General features: G+C 42.3%; 2 protein-coding genes across 6 annotated transcripts in view; one reads left to right on the top strand and one right to left on the bottom strand.

Moving 5' to 3' along the window:
- Window positions 1-1997: 1997 nt before the first annotated feature.
- On the top strand, window positions 1998-11247 carry PNO1 (partner of NOB1 homolog). Its single transcript, XM_083435478.1, has 7 exons — window positions 1998-2278; window positions 6229-6378; window positions 7523-7606; window positions 9115-9175; window positions 9666-9783; window positions 10433-10503; window positions 10965-11247. The coding sequence occupies exons 1-7, from the start codon at window positions 2018-2020 to the stop codon at window positions 11030-11032; spliced, it is 813 nt and encodes a 270-aa protein (XP_083291604.1). The 5' UTR covers window positions 1998-2017; the 3' UTR covers window positions 11033-11247.
- A 1628-nt stretch (window positions 11248-12875) lies between these two features.
- The window catches only part of PPP3R1 (protein phosphatase 3 regulatory subunit B, alpha), a 38439-nt gene continuing 31095 nt past the window's right edge, over window positions 12876-20219 (bottom strand). For all 5 annotated transcript variants that reach the window (XM_083435487.1, XM_083435491.1, XM_083435488.1 and 2 more), the window contains 3 exons: window positions 18679-18738; window positions 16414-16598; window positions 12876-15013 (listed from right to left, as the gene is read on the bottom strand). In XM_083435487.1, the coding sequence (XP_083291613.1) occupies window positions 14966-15013; window positions 16414-16598; window positions 18679-18738 (293 nt within the window). In that variant the 3' untranslated portion in view covers window positions 12876-14965. The remainder of the gene's footprint in view (window positions 15014-16413; window positions 16599-18678; window positions 18739-20219) is intronic.

Here is a 20219-nt window from a genome sequence, read left to right as displayed (position 1 = left end):
TAATTCTTGGGTTTTCCACTTTTTAGCTAACAAAATATAAGCCACCGTTGTGGCATACAAAAATAATTTTACATCTTTCTTGGGCAATTCCAAACCTGTTATTCCAAGAAGAAAGGCCTTTGGTTTCTTTATAAATGTATATTTCAATTTTTTTTTCCAATTCGTTATATATCTTTTCCCAGAGGTCTTTCACCTTGGGGCAGGTCCACCACATATGATAAAATGTTCCTTCCTTTTCTTTACATTTCCAACATAGATTATCCCAGTTATGATATATCTTTGCTAATTTTACAGGAGTCAAATACCATCTGTACATCATTTTCATTATATTTCCCTTTAACACAGTACATCCGGTGAACCTGACCCCTTTTGAGAATCCACCATCTTCTGAGGCAGTTCCATTGCACTGTCAAACAGCTCTTGCCGTCAGAAGAAGGTTCTTTCTGATGTTAAGTTGGAATCTCCTTTCTTGTAATTTGAAGCCATTGGTTCGAGTCCTAGCCTCCATGTGACAGCTCTAGAGATATTTGAAGATGGCTATCATATCTCCTCTCAGCCTCCTCTTTTCCAGGCTAAACATACCCAGCTCCTTCAAGCACTCCTCATAAAGCTTGGTTTCCAGACCTTTGGTCACCTTGGTTGCCCTCCTGCGCACATGTTCCAGCTTGTCAACATCCTTCTTAAACAGTGGTGCTCAGAACTGGACACAGTATTCCAGGTGGGGTCTAACCAAGACAGAATAGTGTGGTACTATTACTTGCCTTGACCTTGGACACTATGCTTCTGTTGATGCAGCCTAGAATAGCATTAGCTTTTTTTGCTGCTGCATCACACTGTTGACTCCTGTTGAACTTGTGGTCTGCTAAAACTCCATATACTTTTCACATGTACTACTATTAAGCCAGGTGTCCCTATCTTATATTTCTTTTGTCGGGTCTCTGGACTGTAATAAAGATTAACTGGTTGGTTGATATTTGTGTGTCTCGTTCTTCCAGCCTAAGTACAAAACCTTACATTTGTTGCAATTAATTTTGTTAGTTTGAGCCCAGCTCTCTAATCTGTAAAGTTCATTTTGAATCCAGATTCTGTCTTCTGCAGCGTTAGATACCTCTCCCAGTTTAGTGTCATCTTCAAACTGGATCAGATAGTCACTCCCCCCCCCCCCCCATGATTATGACACACCATTACTGACCATTCTTTGGGTTCAGTCAGTCAACCAGCTACAAATCCACCTAAGTTACCTCATTCAGTTATAGGTAAAGGTAAAGGGACCCCTGACCATTAGGTCCAGTCGTGACCGACTCTGGGGTTGCGGCACTCATCTCGCTTTATTGGCCGAGGGATCCAGCGTACAGCTTCCGGGTCGTGGCCAGCATGACTAAGCCGCTTCTGGCAAACCAGAGCAGGTAAACACTATTTACCTTCCCGCCGGAGCGGTACCTATTTATCTACTTGCACTTTGACGTGCTTTCGAACTGCTAGGTTGGCAGGAGCAGGGACCGAGCAACACTGCCGACCTTCTGATCGGCAAGCCCTGGGCTCTGTGGTTTAACCCACAGCGCCACCTGTGTCCATTCAGTATATACGTCCCCTTTTAGATCAGCGTAGAAATTGGATGTACAGTACTGCTTTTTGTTGTTGTTAGTTAATAGCGGGCATAGGCAAACTCGGCCCTCCAGATGTTTTGGGACTACAGCTCCCATCATCCCTAGCCAATAGGACCAGTGGTCAGGGATGATGGGAGTTGTAGTCCCCAAACATCTGGAGGGCCAAGTTTGCTTATGCCTGGTTAATAGCTCAGTTGGTAGCGACTCTCAGGGTTTTTGAGCCCTACTTCGGATTCCTGCATTGCAGGGGGTTAGACCAGATGACCCTCATGGTCTCTTTGACATGCATGATTCTACTGTTGTTGTTGTTAATTATTGCTACTACTGTTCAAGGGGGGGGGGGAGGCCGCAAGACGATAGAGAGCGCGAAAGGGGGACACTAGAGCGGCGGAAGTGGCGTCGCGGGCGTGATGACGTTTCATAGACTACCGGCCCCGCCCCTTCCTTTCGGCGTGCCCGGCGGACTCGGCATGGAGGGCTCTGCCGGCGAGAGCGGGGTCTCGGAGCCTCCCGCGGCCATGGAGGCGCAGGCTGCCGGCGAAGGCTTCACGCGGGTCCGCAAGCGGAAGCGGCGCGCGTGCGAGCGCCAGGAAGGCGCCATGGAGACGGCCGAGGGCCCTCCGCCCCTCAAGCGGCCGGATTTTCCCCCTCTCCGCGGGGAGGCTCTCGGGGTGAGTCGGGGAGAGGCTCGTGCGGCCAGGCGGGCCCTCCAGGCCCTGCGGGGGCGGCTCAGGGGCCACGTCCCGCCTCCGGCTTCGTTTTTATTTCTGTGACGTATTTACTTGCTCCGCTTATAGAGCTGTGTTTTCCTCCTCATGTTAAATCCCCACAAGCACCCTGTGAGGTAGGTCAGGCCTTACGTCACCCAATGAGCTTCATGGCCGGGGGGGGGGGGATTCGAACCCCGCCCTCCCTAGTCCTTTTGTATATTGGTTGAGAAAATATGCCTAGAGGTTTCGTCAGCAGCCTCGTAAATGACGTAGCCAGATAGCATCTCCCTAGCCCAAACAAAATGGGATGCTCTCCCCTCCTTCTGCTCCTCTCGCCTTAAATTTGTTCTGGGGTTTCCCCCAAGACTCTGGATAATTTTTGGGGAGGGACCAGGGCATATCTGGTTGGGGAGAGGAGGGGTTATGTGTTAGACAAACCAGCCATGTTTGTTTGGTCACAATGCCTGCCCCAGTCACATATTCTTCTACTTCTTCTTCTTTGGCAATCGCTCGTAGCCGAGTAAGATTGTCTTCCATGAACACGGTCTTAACAGCGAGTCCGTAAGTGACTGTGGAGGCCAATTCTGGACCCACATGTCCTTCCACAGTGTTGTTGTTTAGTCGTGTCCGACTCTTCGTGACCCCGTGGACCAGAGCACGCCAGGCACTCCTGTCTTCCACTGCCACCCGCAGTTTGGTCAAACTCATGTTGGTAGCTTCGAAAACACTGTCCAACCATCTCGTCCTCTGTCGTCCCCTTCTCCTTGTGCCCTCCATCTTTCCCAACATCAGGGTCTTTTCCAGGGAGTTGTCTCTTCTCATGAGGTGACCAAAGTCTTGGAGCCTCAGCTTCAGGACCTGTCCTTCCAGTGAGCCCTCAGGGCTGATTTCCTTCAGAATGGAGAGGTTTGATCTTCTTGCAGTCCATGGGACTCTCAAGAGTCTCCTCCAGCACCATAATTCAAAAGCATCAATTCTTCGGCGATCAGCCATCTTTATGGTCCAGCTCTCAATTCCATACATCACTACTGGGAAAACCATAGCTTTAACTATACGGACCTTTGTCGGCAGGGACATAGTTTTCCAGGCGGAAGTTGATCACGGTGAGGGTGTGCCAAATTTGCCTTCCTCTTAGCACCTTTCTCCCTTTCATCCTGAGTTTGAGTGTCTTCAAAGCCCATGACACCTTTGGTAAAGGCTGTTCTCCAGTTGGAGCACTCACAAGCCAGTGTTTCCCAATTGTTGATGTTTATACTACTTTTTTTTTAGATTTGCCTTGAGAGAGTCTTTAAACCTTTTTGTTGACCACCAGCACTCTTTCAGTTCATTTTTAAGTTAGAGTAGTTGTTTTGGAGGACGACAATCAGGCATCCACACAACATGACCAGTCCAACAAAGTTGATGTTGAAGAATCATTGCTTCGACACAGGTGATCTTTGCTTCTTCCAGTACACTGGCATTACTTTGCCTGTCTTCCCAAGTGATGTGTAAAATTTTTCAGAGACACCGTTGATGGGATCTTTTGAAGAGTTGGAAACATTAGTCACTGCACTGCACTTTCTGCACGATGATCAAACGAGAAGATCTTACATCATGTTATGGGAAATCTTTGGGTATTGCAATTCCTGGGTGCACCTATCATTTTCAAGTGAAGTACAGTCGGTTTTTCCCACCGCACCTTGTGCCAGGAGTCATACAGGTGTGGAGGGTGGCAACACAAGAACAGGCTCCGCATCTGTGGAATGCTCTCTCCAGGGACGTTCGCCTGGCACCTTCATTACGCATCTTTAGGCAACAGGCAAAAACATTCCTTTTTAACCAGGCCTTTGGTTGATGGGGGAGCGTATTAGGTTGTTGCTGCTTTTATTTTGATTATGTATTTTGTGGTTTTATATTTTGATTTTATTCTGTGCACTGCCCTGCAACATGCAGGTAAAGGACAGTATATAAATAATAATTAATTCAATAATTAAAATAGATGGCCCCCTGGGTACCTCCCAACTCTATAATTCTATGAGTCTGTGTTTTGAGATGTAACGGGCACTTGTATCACAGTGAATTACTTGACACGGGGTACTGTGATTACACCTTGATTTGGTTCATTGCTTGAAATTCCACAGGCTCCAGTTGCGTTTTGCGACTGGTGTGGGTCCATTTGCTACCAACAAGTGAAGATGTCTTGTCGCCAGTTTTGGCAATGGACATCTCCATCTGGCTGGTGTGTTTTCTGCTTCAGACATGCCCCCGCATGCCCCGGCATCAAGAGATACTGCTGCCAGCTGGCTGATCTTTGGACATCTTGTCCTTATTTTATTCTTGATTGTTTTATTTGATGTTTTAATGTGTTGTAAACCACTTTGATTTTTTCTCTCTTTAAAATATAAAGCAGAATAGAAATGAAATTAATAATAACAACAATAACCTTATTGTGGGGGGGAATGGTGACTAAACAGTATGTTGTGGTAACTGTAACCTGGTGATTAACTTATATTTCTTAGTTTCTGACACTGGTTTGGTTCTGCATTGTGATAGGAATTTTATGGTATTAGATATATGGTAATGTTCATAACTGCACATACACAGATCAACACAGGAAGACCAACCTGGAACCATTTTGATTCCTAAACTGACCAAACCCTTCTCTGCAAGGTTAAACTGGAAAAGCCTCCCCATTGTCTCTTTCCTCACAAGATATGTCTGTTTGAATAAGGTGTGACCTGGCCCAGGAAATAAGTATTTTAACACCACAAAAGAATGGCCAAGCACCCCAGGCAATCCAATCAAGTAACTTGCCAGACAGGAGATAAACTGTGACAAGGAGAAAAACAACATTTAAATTTGTGATGTAGGTGGGATCTGAGGGGTGGTCTTAGGTTACACCCCTTCTGTGATGTATGCATAATGTTTCTGGGGGTGGTCCTGATCTAGAGAATGGGAATTTCAAAAGTCTTTATAAGCTCTGGCACAGCAATTCTGGGGGGTCCTCTTCCTCTCCTGCGTGTGAGGGGAGTACCCTGTTGCAACAAATCAATAAAGATCAAGCTTACTAGCTGCTTTGCTTCTCAATATTCTCTGGTTGGCCTCTGTTATTTTCTCCTACCAATAGGGAACCTATGTAAGGACTCTATATGGGCTCTTGGATAACCCATAAGGGAAAAGGGCATATTTTTATTTACAACAGCATTCTGATGCAAATCCTTCTTTGGCCAGTGCAGGTCACTCAATGGGTTATGATCAAAACTTAAATTCTTGGCTAGGTTTTTGCTGTTATTCTGCCTCCCCATTTCTGAATTCATGGGTGTTGCAGGGAGACAAATTATGGTTGAAAATTGTCATTTTGGAAGGATTCAACATTCAGTATGTGAATATTCCCCAAACCTGAATCTTGGTTAGAGGTAGGGGAAGTGGTAGCTATGTTTACTCTAAACTTTTGCTATACAGCCTAGTTTCTTAACTCTGATCCTTCTGAATAAGTTCTGTCTTCACTAGAATATACTGTTATGGGATGATTTTCCTGATATGTTTCTGTACTGCTTGTTAGGTCAGTATAAACTTGGTTACCAATTCTGAACAACAACAACAACCTCTCAGACTTAAAGTAAAAGTTTCTAGCAAAAATAAGTCAACTGGGCTTACTAGCCACAGTTTTCCTAAGGTTATTGAAAGCAAAACATTAAGATAATCATTGAATTGAATACTTAGAGTAATTTTACTTGTCATGCAATTTAGATTCTGGTGCAAAGGGATCTTATTTATTTGTACACATAGGAATTTATATACCGCATTAAAAAAAAGCTTTCTCAGGGAAGTGTACAGTTGATATAATAAAAATGCTTAAAACCAACATTTCTTTCTTTCTTTCTTTCTTTCTTTCTTTCTTTCTTTCTTTCTTGTTTGGTCTTTTATTATAGGGTGGAAAAGGTGAAGTGAGGAAAATTTCTGTACCACCAAACAGATACACACCTCTGAAAGAAAACTGGATGAAAATTTTTACGCCTATCGTAGAACACTTACAGCTTCAAATTAGGTTTAATTTAAAAACAAGGAATGTAGAGATAAAGGTGAGCCGTAGGATGTGTTTTCCTAGAATGTATAATGGTAAGCCATCGTGACCAAAGAGTGTACAGGGGCACAATGCTCATTTGTGGCTACCCCTCTACTTTCACCTGTGTCTCCTCCTGCCAGGAGGAATAATTGATAAATAGGAAAGACTTGAAAACCTGACCGCTGAACTAATCCCATGTCCACTCTAATTAAACTATGAGTTAAGGGGCAAATTTAGTCACAAGCAGACAATTGGCTGTCCCAAATTCAGCATGCCCTTTGCTGCCCAGAATGTGTTGAGCAGAATTGATGGTAGCAGAGAGGGAGGTGCTAGTTAATGTATGAGGTCTTTGGCCCTGGGATGAGAACTGCCTGCAATCAAGCAGCCTCTTCCCATGTCATGTCATCTGGTGCTTTGTAAAATAGGAGGACCTAGTATTGGGAGTTGTCAGCATATGCTTCTGTAGGAGGAAGGAACAGGTAGTTGCCTTTGTGTTAATGGAAGCACAGAGCTTGGTTTTTAAGTTGAATGACATAGAGAAGAGCAGCTTCTACGTGGGGCTACCTTTGAAGGTGACCCGGAAACTACAACTAATCCAGAATGCGGCAGCTAGACTGGTGACTGGGAGCGGCCGCCAAGACCATATAACACGAGTCTTGAAATACCTACATTGGCTCCCAGTACGTTTCCAAGCACAATTCAAAGTGTTGGTGCTGACCTTTAAAGCCCTAAACGGCCTCGGTCCAGTATATCTGAAGGAGCGTCTCCACCCCCATCGTTCTGCCCGGACACTGAGGTCCAGCGCCGAGGGCCTTCTGGCGGTTCCCTCACTGCGAGAGGCCAAGTTACAGGGAACCAGGCAGAGGGCCTTCTCGGTAGTGGCGCCCGCCCTGTGGAACGCCCTCCCACCAGATGTCAAAGAGAACAACTACTACCAAACTTTTAAAAAACATCTGAAGGCAGCCCTGTTTAGGGAAGCTTTTAATGTTTGATATATTACTGTATTTTAATATTTGGTTGGAAGCCGCCCAGAGTTGCTGGGAAACCCAGCCAGATGGGCGGGGTACAAATAATAAATTATTATTATTATTATTATTATTGTATACTAAATCTCCCAGCGCTCCATTGCCCAAACCTTAACAACTTATTTTCTCTTCTAGACTTGTAAAGAAACAAAAGACGTAGGTGCTTTGACAAAAGCAGTTGATTTTGTGAAAGCTTTTCTACTTGGATTTCAAGTTGAGGTGAGTTACTTGTTTTTAAACAGATTCTCTGGCATGCATAGGGTAAAGGATTTCTTTTGTCTTTTGAACAATGGAGATTTAACAATCTGTTATCCAAATGAAGAAATTGACTTTGATGTTCCAGGCATCCCTGCACTGAGATTTGCATGCTTGACTTTCATGTATAATTTCTGTTTTAGAATTTATTAAAGCTATTTTCTTTGGGGTGCTTTGTATTCAAAAGGGGAATATGTTTTGCCAGAGTGGATGTTTCCAGGTTTTTAAAACAAAGATGTAAAGGTGATGGTTGAAAAATAGGAGCAAAAGTACCAGGTTAATACTGATTTTGGAAAGTTTTCCTGAATATTTGCTAATATGCCTTAATCCTCCTGTTGTGGAACTTGTATTTTTAAAAGCTACAAATGATAGCCAACTGTGGTGTCCCCCATGCAGTGGGCTTTGGGTAGTGAGACATCCCTTCTTCCTCCTGCATTCTCCATGCCCACCAACCCCCCAAAACAATCTGTTTAAGGGTTGGGGTGAAGGAATGGGTTTCTGTGCAGTCAGTCTGAAACGGGACCCAAACTCCACATTTTTCCTTCTCCAAGGGAGCATTTCTAAAATGCATTAACTTGAGCTCTTGAGTCAATGTATAAACAGAAAACCCAGCTGTATAAACAAGTGCTCAAAGCCCTCTCCCTTATCAGTCCGTGACGGCAATGAGCGGCCTTGCCAGTTCCGAGTAGAGCAGGGATGGCATGTCTGGGTCTTATCTTACATCCTGACCACAAAGACACACAGACCTTGTCAAGTCTGACAAGAGACCCGGGAACGGCGCCAGGAGTTGGTGACCTCCTGCCCCAAGATAAGAGTATAGGAACAGGAACAACCTTTTATGGTCAAGAGTGCCGGAATAGGAACAACTGTTTATGGTCATGGATGTCAACTTACGTGTATAAGCTGATGTGCTTGGATTCCTGGGAAGGAGGGAGAGGGTGCCTGGAGGATATATATACTGCATGAAATTTCTCATTTCTTTGGACTTGCTGTGGGCTGGCCACACAAGTGCCTTCTGCTATCCGGAGAGCAGAATAAACTTTCTCTGAATCAACCTCAGTGTCATTTGACTTCCTTCCTCCCGTCCGGGAGCAACGCAGACCCCACCAGTCGGTAAAGTCTAAGAAGGCTACAGAGGAACCCCGTAGGACAGATTGGGGGAGCAAAGGAAGAAGTCCTCATCACACCTGCTGTTGTGACATTGCCTTGCCCTTTATATCCTGGGTTCTTCAACCCCCTATGAGCCATTTTCACAGGACTGTCAATCACTGAATGTCACCCACGTCAGGTGACCCATTTTAGCCATGCTACAAAGGAAAATTCAGAAGCTGCTGCCAGTCAGTTCTATTTTTGTTCTAATTTTCATACTATCCCTAATTAGGTCCTGTGCCTGCCCTGTAAGATTACTGTTTTTTTGAGAAGTATTTTTTTGTTTCTTATACAAAGTTTCAAATTCCACAACTCTCTTCCAGGATGCACTTGCTCTCATCAGATTAGATGACCTTTTTCTGGAATCCTTTGAAGTAACAGATGGTGAGTCTTATGTTTTCAAAACCTCAGTATAGGTGCATTTTTCAGTGACTGAGGGATGTGTAAGCACTTACACTTAAGTAACAAACGCTACTGCTCACTATTACAATGAAAGGCTGTTTTAAATATCATTTTCCTTCACTCTTATAACAACACATAAAATGATTGCAGAGCCCATGTGTCCTTAACTTTAGTTGTCTGATCTTCCTGTTAAAGCTTGCAGCCTTAGTTTTAACAGTTAACAGTTCTGTTATTAATTCAAAATAGCTTGCTTCAATTTGATTATTTGTTTTGGAATAAACATTTAAAAGTATTTCATTCTCCTGGTTCTCAGTGATCTCCTATTCAAGAGATTAACTCGGTTCACATCTACTGAGCATTAGTTGTGCAACATCGCATTAACCCATATCATTCATTGAGCCCAGAACAAACTTATTTAGGACTCGGTTGGAAAAATTTGTACGATGAAGTAACATTGACCTTTTCTCTTTAGTCAAGCCATTAAAAGGAGATCATCTTTCTAGAGCAATAGGAAGAATTGCTGGGAAAGGTGGAAAGACAAAATTCACTATTGAAAATGTGACCAGAACACGAATAGTTCTTGCAGACTCGTAAGTATAATCCAGTAGCCTATAACATTTTCTTGTGGTATGAATATGAATTGGTGAATTGGTGTACTTTCTGTACAACGTTCTCTCTGGACAAGACTTTTTAAAAGTGATTGTAGGGAACCTTGAATAGGCAGTAAGATGCTATCTGGCTACTTCATTTTCTAGGCAGCTGACGAAACCTCTAGGTATATTTTCTCAACAATTTCAAATAGCTGTGTATGTTTTCTTGCGGCAATTATTCCTCAGGAAACAGCTGTATTATACAGCACTAAGTGCTGTATAAGAATGGATTAGCCCCAATTAAGATGGATTCTTCAGCCGCCGCTGCCGCCCCCCTCGGTGTGCTACGGTAGATGGTGTGGTTGTTATCATGCAGCGCAGCAAAGTGGATCTGAAATGAAGTAGATGAGGACAATACGATGCCATGGCTACTTTTAATGCTTAGGATTTGGAAAGGGCTGATTATCTTGATAGATGACTGAAATCTCTCCTTATGGAGGCACAGTTCAGTCAGGTGCCGATTCTACCAATGTGAGACTGTTTGGTCCTTTGGGGTCACTAAAAATATTTTTTTCTTCAAGTACTAGTCAAATATTCCTAAATACTGTACATTCCACATGTAAACTAAAACTTCTTATTTTCATTACAGGAAAGTTCATATTTTAGGGTCTTTCCAGAATATTAAAATGGCACGAACAGCAATCTGCAACCTCATCTTAGGTAAGCCTCTTTTAACAAAAGGAAATCTGGATTTAAAGAGCCCTGCTTTGGGCTAGGACTTTTAACTGGCTTTGCTTCTATTGATGGCCGAGACATTTCATTTCTGAGCAGAAATAATTACTTATGACTTTAATAATCTGGAATGGTAGTAAGAGCTAGGTATAACTATTAGTATCCATACAGAAGGAAATTAGGTTTAGAAGCAGCTTTTGTACTACAATCTACAGGGCTACACATCTCTAAATACTTGTTTAAAAGCTGCTTCTTTTGAATATATTAGTACTCATGGTTTTATCTATTTTTAATCATTTTTCCTATTCCTTAGCAGCATGACTTTTGTGTGCATGTTCATCTTATGTCTTAGGATTGTCTAGTAAGATCAATATTGGTATCAATCATATTTTCATTTTAAGTGCTGAATTTCATTATCAGCAGTACTAATACTTTGCTTTCTTCTACAGGAAGTCCTCCATCAAAGGTTTATGGCAATATTAGAGCAGTGGCCAGCAGAGCAGCAGAAAGGTTTTAAGACGGACAATGCTGGATTTGAAGCTAACTGGATTTTCTGCACAATGACTCGTATACAGAAACAGTGGGACTGAAGAAAAAAGCCTGTGGCAACTCTTCACTCCAACATGGGTGTAGGAAAGAGTGTAACTCTGTTCTCCAGCAGACATCTTGTCTGATGAGCATATGTAATAAAGATGTCAAGCAAACGTTTTGCTATAGCCAACTTGCCTAACACCTCAGTGTTTCAATGTGCATGTCCCAATTTGATAATTCTATGCAGTGATCCCACAACAGTACTTTTATCCTAGCAGTGTTCGGTAGCATATGTTGGACCAGTGAGATGTGTGTTGACATGGAAACTCACCTCCACCATGGATACCCGTCAAATTAGAAACTAGCCATAGTCTGTTTACTGTATTTGGGCTATGACTGCATTAGATGGCTAATTTACATCTCTTCTTAATAGGACACAATGCACCCGATAAGCTACCCTACAATAATTCTTCACACCCCAGTTTAAGTATTGTGAATACTAAAGATAAAGGTAAAGGGACCCCTGACCAGTAGGTCCAGCCGTGACCAACTCTGGTGTTGCAGCGCTCATCTCGCTTTATTGGCCGAGGGAGCCAGTGTACAGCTTCCAGGTCATGTGGCCAGCATGACTAAGCTGCTTCTGGCGAACCAGAGCAGTGCACAGAAACGCCATTTACCTTCCCTCCGGAGCGGTACCTATTTATCTACTTGCACTTTGACATGCTTTCGAACTGCTAGGTGGGCAGGAGCAGGGATTGAACAACGGGAGCTCACCCTGTCACGGAGATTCAAACCGCCGACCTTCTGATCGGCAAGTCCTAGGCTCTGTGGTTTAACCCACAGCGCCACCCGCGTCCCTTACTAAAGATACTGGGCTTTAAATGACAAGACAGTGAATGCATCACCTCAACTAATTTGTCGATGCAGCAGTTAAACTCGCACCCCCGTGAAAGCTTTATGTAAATTACTGAACGCAGTTTAAGTAGTTTGAACAGGAATTGTTTACCATGCTGAGGGGTACGGTACAGATCTCACTCCTGTATTGGTATTCTCCCTGGGGTGCAAACAGTGCTTTTCCATGGGTGCTGAACTTGGTCTTTAGGCCTGCGTACTCAAAAGCCCAGTCAAGAGTGTTGGAACTCTACTCTATAATGTAGCTCAGGAGAAATGTGTCCTATTCTGCATTTAGGAAGTGCTTTCTAATCATGCATGAATGTCATTGCATCCAGCCAGTATTGATGGCCGGTGTGTGTACATTAAATTGTAGTCCAAATTACACTTGAAGCTATGATTAAGGTTTTACATCCCACTGTCTTATTAGTAAGACTATTTATATATCTCCACCAGCTTGCTACAAGTTAGTTTTGTTCAGGAAGTTTTGACTAACACAGTAGCATCCCAAGAAGGTACCGTATTTTTCGCTCTGTAAGACGCACCAGACCACAAGACGCACCTAGTTTTTGGAGGAGGAAAACAAGAAAAAAAATATTCTGAATCTCAGAAGCCAGAACAGCAAGAGGGATCGTTGCGCAGTGAAAGCAGCAATCCCTCTTGCTGTTCTGGCTTCTGGAATAGCTGCGCAGCCTGCATTCACTCCATAAGACGCACACACATTTCCCCTTACTTTTTAGGAGGGAAAAAGTGAGTCTTATAGAGCAAAAAATACGGTAAGTCAGAGGCAGCTGAATATCTGTCGCTGATTATTTGGTGAAATACTGCTTGGGATTTATGCATAAACACATAACTGGCATATTAAACCTGAAATCAGGGGAAATGTTTTAGTTTTGCGTTTATTTGCCTGTTCCATAGAAGCTTCAACAATTCTATGGTAAAGTTCAAATATTTTATTTTTTATTCATACAGTATGAAGGTTCCTATAGTTCCAACAGTGTATGATGTAGCATGCAGAGGAAAATCTAAACATTCAACATAACGCATTTTCCACACACAAACTAAAAAAAAAAAAAGGCTCATCCCCCCTCCCCCAAATAAGAAAGTAATGTTAGCACTATTTTTCTATAACGCCAGCCAGGATATGCACAAGCAATTAAGAAATAGAAAGCATTTGCTAAAATGTTGGTAACAAATACTTATGTACAAAAAATTCACAAAAGACTAGTTCCCCCTTGAAGCAGAGCGCATGGCAGTTGACACTGGAACAGATACCACCACTGGCTGGGATTCTAAGCCACGGACTGATCCAGAGGAAGAAAGTTACATGTAGTGGAGATTCTCTGTTTTTGAACATTTACCAAAGTTTGGCAACATTATCGTTTTAAATTATGCAAATCATGTAAACAAGAGGAACGTTTCAAATCGATCTACATGCAAAACTTCATGTCATGCAAGGACACCAAGCACCTGGATTTCTCGCTCACAGACAGAGCCCATGATGTGCAGCACTCAGTTGAAGGAACAGCTATGGCAGGCAGGCAGGCAGGCGGCTGATTCAAGTCCATACAACCTGCCCTTTCCATTGCCAATTACAAAACCTTTTAAATAGGAAAAAACTGCTACACAGGAAAGGGTCCGCTATCCTAAAAGTCTAATGGATGTTTTTCTTCTAGCCAATAGTACCATTGCAGAAAAGGAAAGGGATGATATAAAGTTGTAGAACATGGCTCGCTACTTTTATATCACACATATAAAGTTACTATCCGTTACAAGTCATGATATGGACAAATCTAGGAAGAAAAAAAAAAACCCTCTCCAAATGCTGGAGAAGAACGAGAGGTATAAATTTAGATAAAGTGAAGCTTTCCTCCTTCCCTATGGCATTGGTTAATGTTTCCCCCGTAATATCCGTAATAATCCTATATACACATATATAAAATATTACCAGTTTATTTATGCAACTTGGAACTACTACATTAAATGCATAAAAGAATCTATATGGTTGGGACATAACTTAATGGCAAGAAAGGTTTTATAGTCTCACTGTGCAATGGGAACTCTATACAATTGTCTTGTTAATCCTAAATTCTTAATTAAGCTAAGTGCTGAGAAACAAATGCAAATGCTTTCAACTGTTCTATCTAGACTTAATGGATCACAGCTGATGCTTACTAAGGGTATATTATGTGCAACTGCATCCATTTAGTAAGTGAAGGGATGAAATGGCCATAAGCATCTTTTAAATCCTATTTGCACACAAGGACTAGTTCTTGGCATTAACATTAAATTACATTTTCTCATCCTAATAAGTAGAATTGTACTGAGAGCTATCGAGCAAAGATGCAGTCCCTGGTAATATATCAACAGGTATATAAACAAACTTCAGTTTCCTGTCTTACAAAAATGTAATTAGGGAAATTAACAGGAAACAATGCTTTCTCTGCCAGTCAATATATAAATATTTGAAATAGTCACAGGAAAAAGGAAAGAGTTGACCTAACAACCATTTAAAACTTTACATTCTTCTACTATATATATATAAAACTGTGTGACATAAAAGTAAAGATGTATATCCATATATTGAACTGTTAATGTTCTGCTTGGCACTTTGTACTCTATTTTTGTTTCTGAATCAAGTATATTAAATTAAAGCCCACTTAACTACTACATATAGAAAGCTACATATATATCTATATATAAATACACACATATATATAGATAGATATTTTCTTGTTATAAAAGATGAGAAAAATAAATTAAAAAGCCAACCCCCTTCCCTTTCTCCACCACACTGATATGCTCTTTCCATCTTGCTGTCCTTCAGACTTTAAAGTGCTACACTTGAGTTATTGAGAGAATAAAAGTTCAATAACACTTAGTTGGCTTCATGAGGCTCATGTTGGAAAATGTGGCTTCACAGAGAAAAATACTTCCATTTAAATACACAGAGAGCGTTGCTGGACGTCTTGAGCAGATCTTCAGAGATGGAGAAGAAAGCAAAAGTGTTGGGTGGTGTCCTAAAGAGTCACACATCTACCACCATCTTTTTGTGGATATCTAGGCCTCCTACAACCTGAAATGTTGATAGAAGAATATTATATGAGAATTCACAATAGAGTAGAGTATCGGCTGGTAATTTAAATCAACTGATTCTGATCTGCTCTTCACAGAAATAGACTCTCACCTCAAGAAAGGTCCGTTTCCATAAATTCAGGGTTGTAGTTGTTGAACAACTTCTGTTCACGCAAAGATACCTCCCTCTTCCTCCCACATGCCTCCAGTGTGCACACCCCCAAATCTGCTCTGGGGTTTCCCCCCAACCCTTCAGGGATTATGTGGGCAGAAGGAAAGGGAGGCAAAGTTCTTTGCATGAGCAGAAATCTTTCCATCGAAGCAATGGCTTCCTTGGCTACAACCCTAAGTAATGAGTCAAAAGCAGTATGCAAGACAGTTATGGCATTAAAGGTCTGGCTCGTGGGCCTAATTGGGCCCTATATGGGTGCCAATTTGGCCAACGATACCAATTTTTTAAAAAATGACCACCTGCCAACATATTAATCCAAGTGGGTATAATTAGCACAGAATCAAGTGTGGGGCAGGTAGAGATATTGTTGCCAGGATACAACTGGGAGCCTTAAAAGTGTGTTCTCAGTTGTGCATTGATAATGGAGGCTTGCTGATCGGCAGTGAGAGAAAGCCTGGGGACAGCTGGGCTACAGAGTTCCCCACAGGCTGCGGACTGTGTGCATAGTGGGGCAAGAGGGGCTCTAGTGGGCTTTAAAGCCACTGCCTATCAGCTGACAGGTTGAGACCTCAAGCCCACCAGACAGGCTGTACAACTGAGTTCTCCATGGGAACATGGCACAGGAAACTGGTTTGGAGTCACAGCCTATCAAGCTGTTGAGCAGCAACTTCAAGTAGCGATTGGCTTGTATTTCCTTTTGTAGTATGATTTGCACGCTGCAGAGGAAAAATTGCTCACCTCGTGTCATAATGACATCAGGCAATTGACAGGTGGGCAGTCTAAGTGGCCTGCCCACCCCTAAATTACCAAGTGGGTATAATTAGCACAGAATGAAATTACAACTTAGTTTTGCAACAGATTCTTGTAGCCAACCTAATTTTTCTCACATCTGAAGACCTAAAACATTTGAATGTGGGGAAGCTTTAATCTATGATAAATGAAGCAATCAGTAGCAGGAGGATAATTATGTCAAGTCTCCAGAATGCCCATATGATGTGAATGAAAAGAACTGCCAGAGGACAGTTGAGTCAATAAGGAGTCTTAAAATGGGAAGCGCTTAAAGCAAAATTAATACGTTATCCTGTAAAGAGTTTAAGACGAATGTCGAAGAAAACAATGGAATAAGTTAAATGGGTTATTTTCTAAGAAATAACGACATCATCTGCAAGGGCAAAGTTGAAAATGAAAAATGTGTATATGAACATACTTTATACTAAAAATAAACTTACAGCACAGAATTCCTCAAAGGATATTCTTCCATCACCATCTTTATCTGCATTTATTATGGTTTTGTCTACAATTTGCTGCAACTGGGTATCTTTGAGATTGTTCCCAACCATCATCTTCAGAACCTGGAAGAGCTCCCCGTTGGAGATATAGCCATCTTTGTCCATGTCATAGATACGGAAAGCAACTGCAAGATAAGAAAAGCTCAGTAGCAAATATGACTTCTGCGGCCCATTCAATGTTTTCTTTCTCTCACACGCTGGTGATACCCTTTTCTCCTTTTCTGCACTGTTTTCTAGTAACACAACAGACTTATTTTGAGTGTTTAATAACTTCTGAGCAGTTGAATGTTCATAAATCATTCTTTATCTTAGCAGCTAAGTCAATGAGTATTTATTTATACCATTCATTCAGTTTCCTAATTGAAGCCAAGGCTCTTACTTTCACCACTTAGTGAAGTTCCAAAGACAGAAGATCAACTTTCTTTCAGGTATTTTTTAAAATTTATATTTTCTTTGGAAGAGTGAAGAAGAGACTTGACAGGAACATTTTATTGCAGATCGGTGTTACACACTTCAGCTAGACATCTTGTCTTTTTACAGCCATATCGGGTATCAGAGATATATGAAAAAATAGCTTCTATTAGATCAGCTGTGCCATTTCAATCCTAAACACTGTATAATGTCACCGTAATTGTCTGGCTATTGGCGTACTCCCTTTCAGAGTTGGTTACATTGGTTGAAACCCTAAACCCAATTAGCTGGAAATACGTTTCACTTATATTAGTGGGTCTTAGTTCTAACTAAACATGTTGAGATGGATCTAGAGCATGGGTAGGCAACCTAAGGCCCAGATCCGGCCCAATCGCCTTCTAAATCCGGCCTGCGGGAGGTCCGGGAATCAGCGTGTTTTTACCTGAGTTGAATGTGTCCTTTTATTTAAAATGCACCTCTAGGTTATTTGTGGGGCATAGGAATTGGTTCATCCCCCCCCCCCAAAAAAAATATAGTCCGGCCCCCCACAAGGTCTGAGGGGCAGTGGACCGGCTCCCTGCTGAAAAAGTTTGCTGACCCCTGCTGATCTAGAGTTGCCCCGTTTGCTCCCAGGCAGGGTCTGGGAAAACAATTTTTACCTGTTAAAGGTAAAGGTACCCCTGACCATTAAGTGCAGTCGCAGATGACTCTGGGGTTGCGGCGTTAAGCTTGCTTTACTGGCCAAGGGAGCCTGCGTACAGCTTCCAGGTCATGTGGCCAGCATGACTAAGCCGCTTCTGGCGAACCAGAGCAGCGCACGGAAACGCAGTTTACTTTCCCGCCGGAACGGTACCTATTTATCTACTTGCACTTTGACGTGCTTTCAAAGGCCCCAATACCACCTCCCACACTGTTCCACAGGGTTCCCCAACCCTATGAAGCAGCTTTTCAGAGGGAAGGAGAAACTGATAAAGCCTTCTATGCTAGGACAACTTTAAGTTTGAATTCTCTAGTGGGGTGTATATCTATATGGGTGGCTGCGGGGTGGAGAAATCATTCTATGCTTTATTATTGGCAAATGACACAATATTTGCAGGCACAGTATTTCATTGTGTAAAAAACAAACAGGGCCAGAAAAGCTTTAGTGATGCACCCACAAATCTAAAACACCCATTAAGGTACTTTCAATTACAAAAAAAGCAACTCCTAACACAAAGCCTGTGTATTTCACCTTGAACTGTACAAATGATTTAGTGTGTTAATTTTCCATTCTTCACATAATTAAGGATTTTCAAATGATATTCAAGTTATTTCAAAGTACAGTGGTGCCCCGCAAGACAAATGCCTCGCAAGACGGAAAACCCGCTAGACGAAAGGGTTTTCTGTTTTGGAGGTGCTTTGCAGGACGAATTTGCTATGGGCTTTCTTCGCAAGACGAAAATGTCTTGCGATTCCGGGGGGGGGGGGGTTCGCTCCCCACCCCCTTTTTCTAAGGCACTAAGCTGCTAATAGCCTTTTAGCAGCTAATCCGCTAATCCCTTAAGCCTTTAATAGCCGCTAATAGCCGCTAAACCGCTAATAGCGCTAATCCGCTAATGGGCTTGCTTCGCAAGACGAAAAAACGGCTAGACGAAGAGACTCACGGAACGGATTCTTTTCGTCTTGCGAGGCACCACTGTACTTACTGTTTTATTACAGAACAGACATCTCAATGATGATTTTCTTCTCCACACCCCCCCCAAACTGCCCAATTGCGAACTTTATTTGCCAGCTAAGGAAATATCTGATACTTACACCTCAACTTCTGTTCCTTGTCACCTTTGACACTGAACTGAGAGACTCCTTCTATAAATTCTATAAAGGCAAGAAGAACATTTATAAAATATTTTACATATTACATAACATACAATTACCCCCTGTGGACTTCAGTAATGCATGTCTAGCCTTCTCTCGAAGTAAGTCAATCTTGAATGTGGTCTGCCTAGGTTGGTCCATGTTTTTGTGTGCTACAACATCCTATGGGCTTCACAATACTCATAAAAATCTCAGCTTTCATTTAAGATATGTAGAGTGCTTCCAGGTGGAATTGATGCTACCATAGACTTTTTTCAGTGTCCACACAAAGTAATTTAAAATGCCAGTCAATAGTTTTTCTTGGATTGATTTCCATTTATCCATTCTGCAGAGAATATATACACAGTCACTGCTAGTGTGATAGCTCCTTTCAGGTTGGTGGCCTATTTCACCACATGCTTGGTAATGTTTTGGTCAGTGGCCCCTTATCACCATAGCCTTACTTCTGTTTGCTCCTCAAGTGAGCATAACCTAGCCATTCTCTTTTGATGCGCCTAACTATTTCCACCAACTACCACCTTCAGAAGGCAAATTTCAGAGCAACTGTTCTGTCATGAGCTCTACAAAGCATGTAGGGGATTACTCCTCAGAGACTAACCTCATTTCTAGTTTTCAAAACGATATAGTGGAGTGTTGTGAAAGACCTCTTAATCACTCTTCTTAAAGCCTTAAAAAGGTAAAGGATAAAGAGACCCCTGACAGTTAAGTCCAGTCACGAACGACTCTGGGGTTGCGGCGTTCATCTTGCTTTACAGGCCGAGGGAGCCGGCGTACAGCTGGGTTGTGCTCACTGGAATATTTAGTTCTAGAGGACTAGGACAGACGGAACCATCTTCAAATGTGAGGCTACTGTTTACCATACCTGGCATGCTTTCCCTTTAAAACTGAAGGGAGAAAACTTCCTGAACTCCTTGCTTTGTATTGCTTCCACAGTTTTATTTGAACTGTTTGTCTCATTTGGGAACGGTTGTGTGCTCTGTTCTGGGTAGCGTTGCATTCCTCCTGAATGATCAAGTTCATTGCTTGAAGGTGCTATTAGATACAACCCTATCTCAGGAGGCCATAGTGTCTTGGTAGTGCAAATAAGTGGAATATAAATGCTTAAAATAAAATATACTCCAGGTTATTATTTCTCTTCCCTTGTTTAGGGGGGGGGGGAGAATGTATGGATAATACTGTTCAGATGTGCATATGGGTGAAAGGATAATCCTATTAAGGCCCCAGATTTCCACATTACCCAGGTAATAACTTGAGCCAGTACTAGTATGAAGGAAAGCTGCTCATCCCTAGACCCTGCCCCCTTGGGACCTATGCTGCAAACAGAAAAATTAGAGGTAAGATTTGACAAAGGAAACAAGGGCATAAAATGATGATTACTACAATGAGATTACGAATTGCATATTATCAACTCACAGACCTAAGCCACTATCTGTATACATGCACGAGATGCAGCCACTGTTTGCAGAAAAAGATGTATTATT

The sequence above is a fragment of the Podarcis tiliguerta genome (genome assembly GCF_965153285.1).
Source record: "Podarcis tiliguerta genome assembly, chromosome: 3".
NCBI classification, from domain to species: domain Eukaryota; kingdom Metazoa; phylum Chordata; class Lepidosauria; order Squamata; family Lacertidae; genus Podarcis; species Podarcis tiliguerta.
Note: the sequence above shows the minus strand (reverse complement) of the source record. Positions and strands in the feature narration are given on the sequence as shown.

What these genes read in the sequence shown, in the direction of transcription:
- PNO1 (XM_083435478.1), top strand. Translation starts at nt 2,018, where the DNA reads ATGACGTTTCATAGACTACCGGCCCCGCCCCTTCCTTTCGGCGTGCCC. An exon ending in TCCGCGGGGAGGCTCTCGGG is followed by an intron (nt 2,279 to 6,228) that starts GTGAGTCGGGGA and finishes CTTTTATTATAG; the next exon opens with GGTGGAAAAGGTGAAGTGAG. An exon ending in ATCCTTTGAAGTAACAGATG is followed by an intron (nt 9,176 to 9,665) that starts GTGAGTCTTATG and finishes TTTTCTCTTTAG; the next exon opens with TCAAGCCATTAAAAGGAGAT.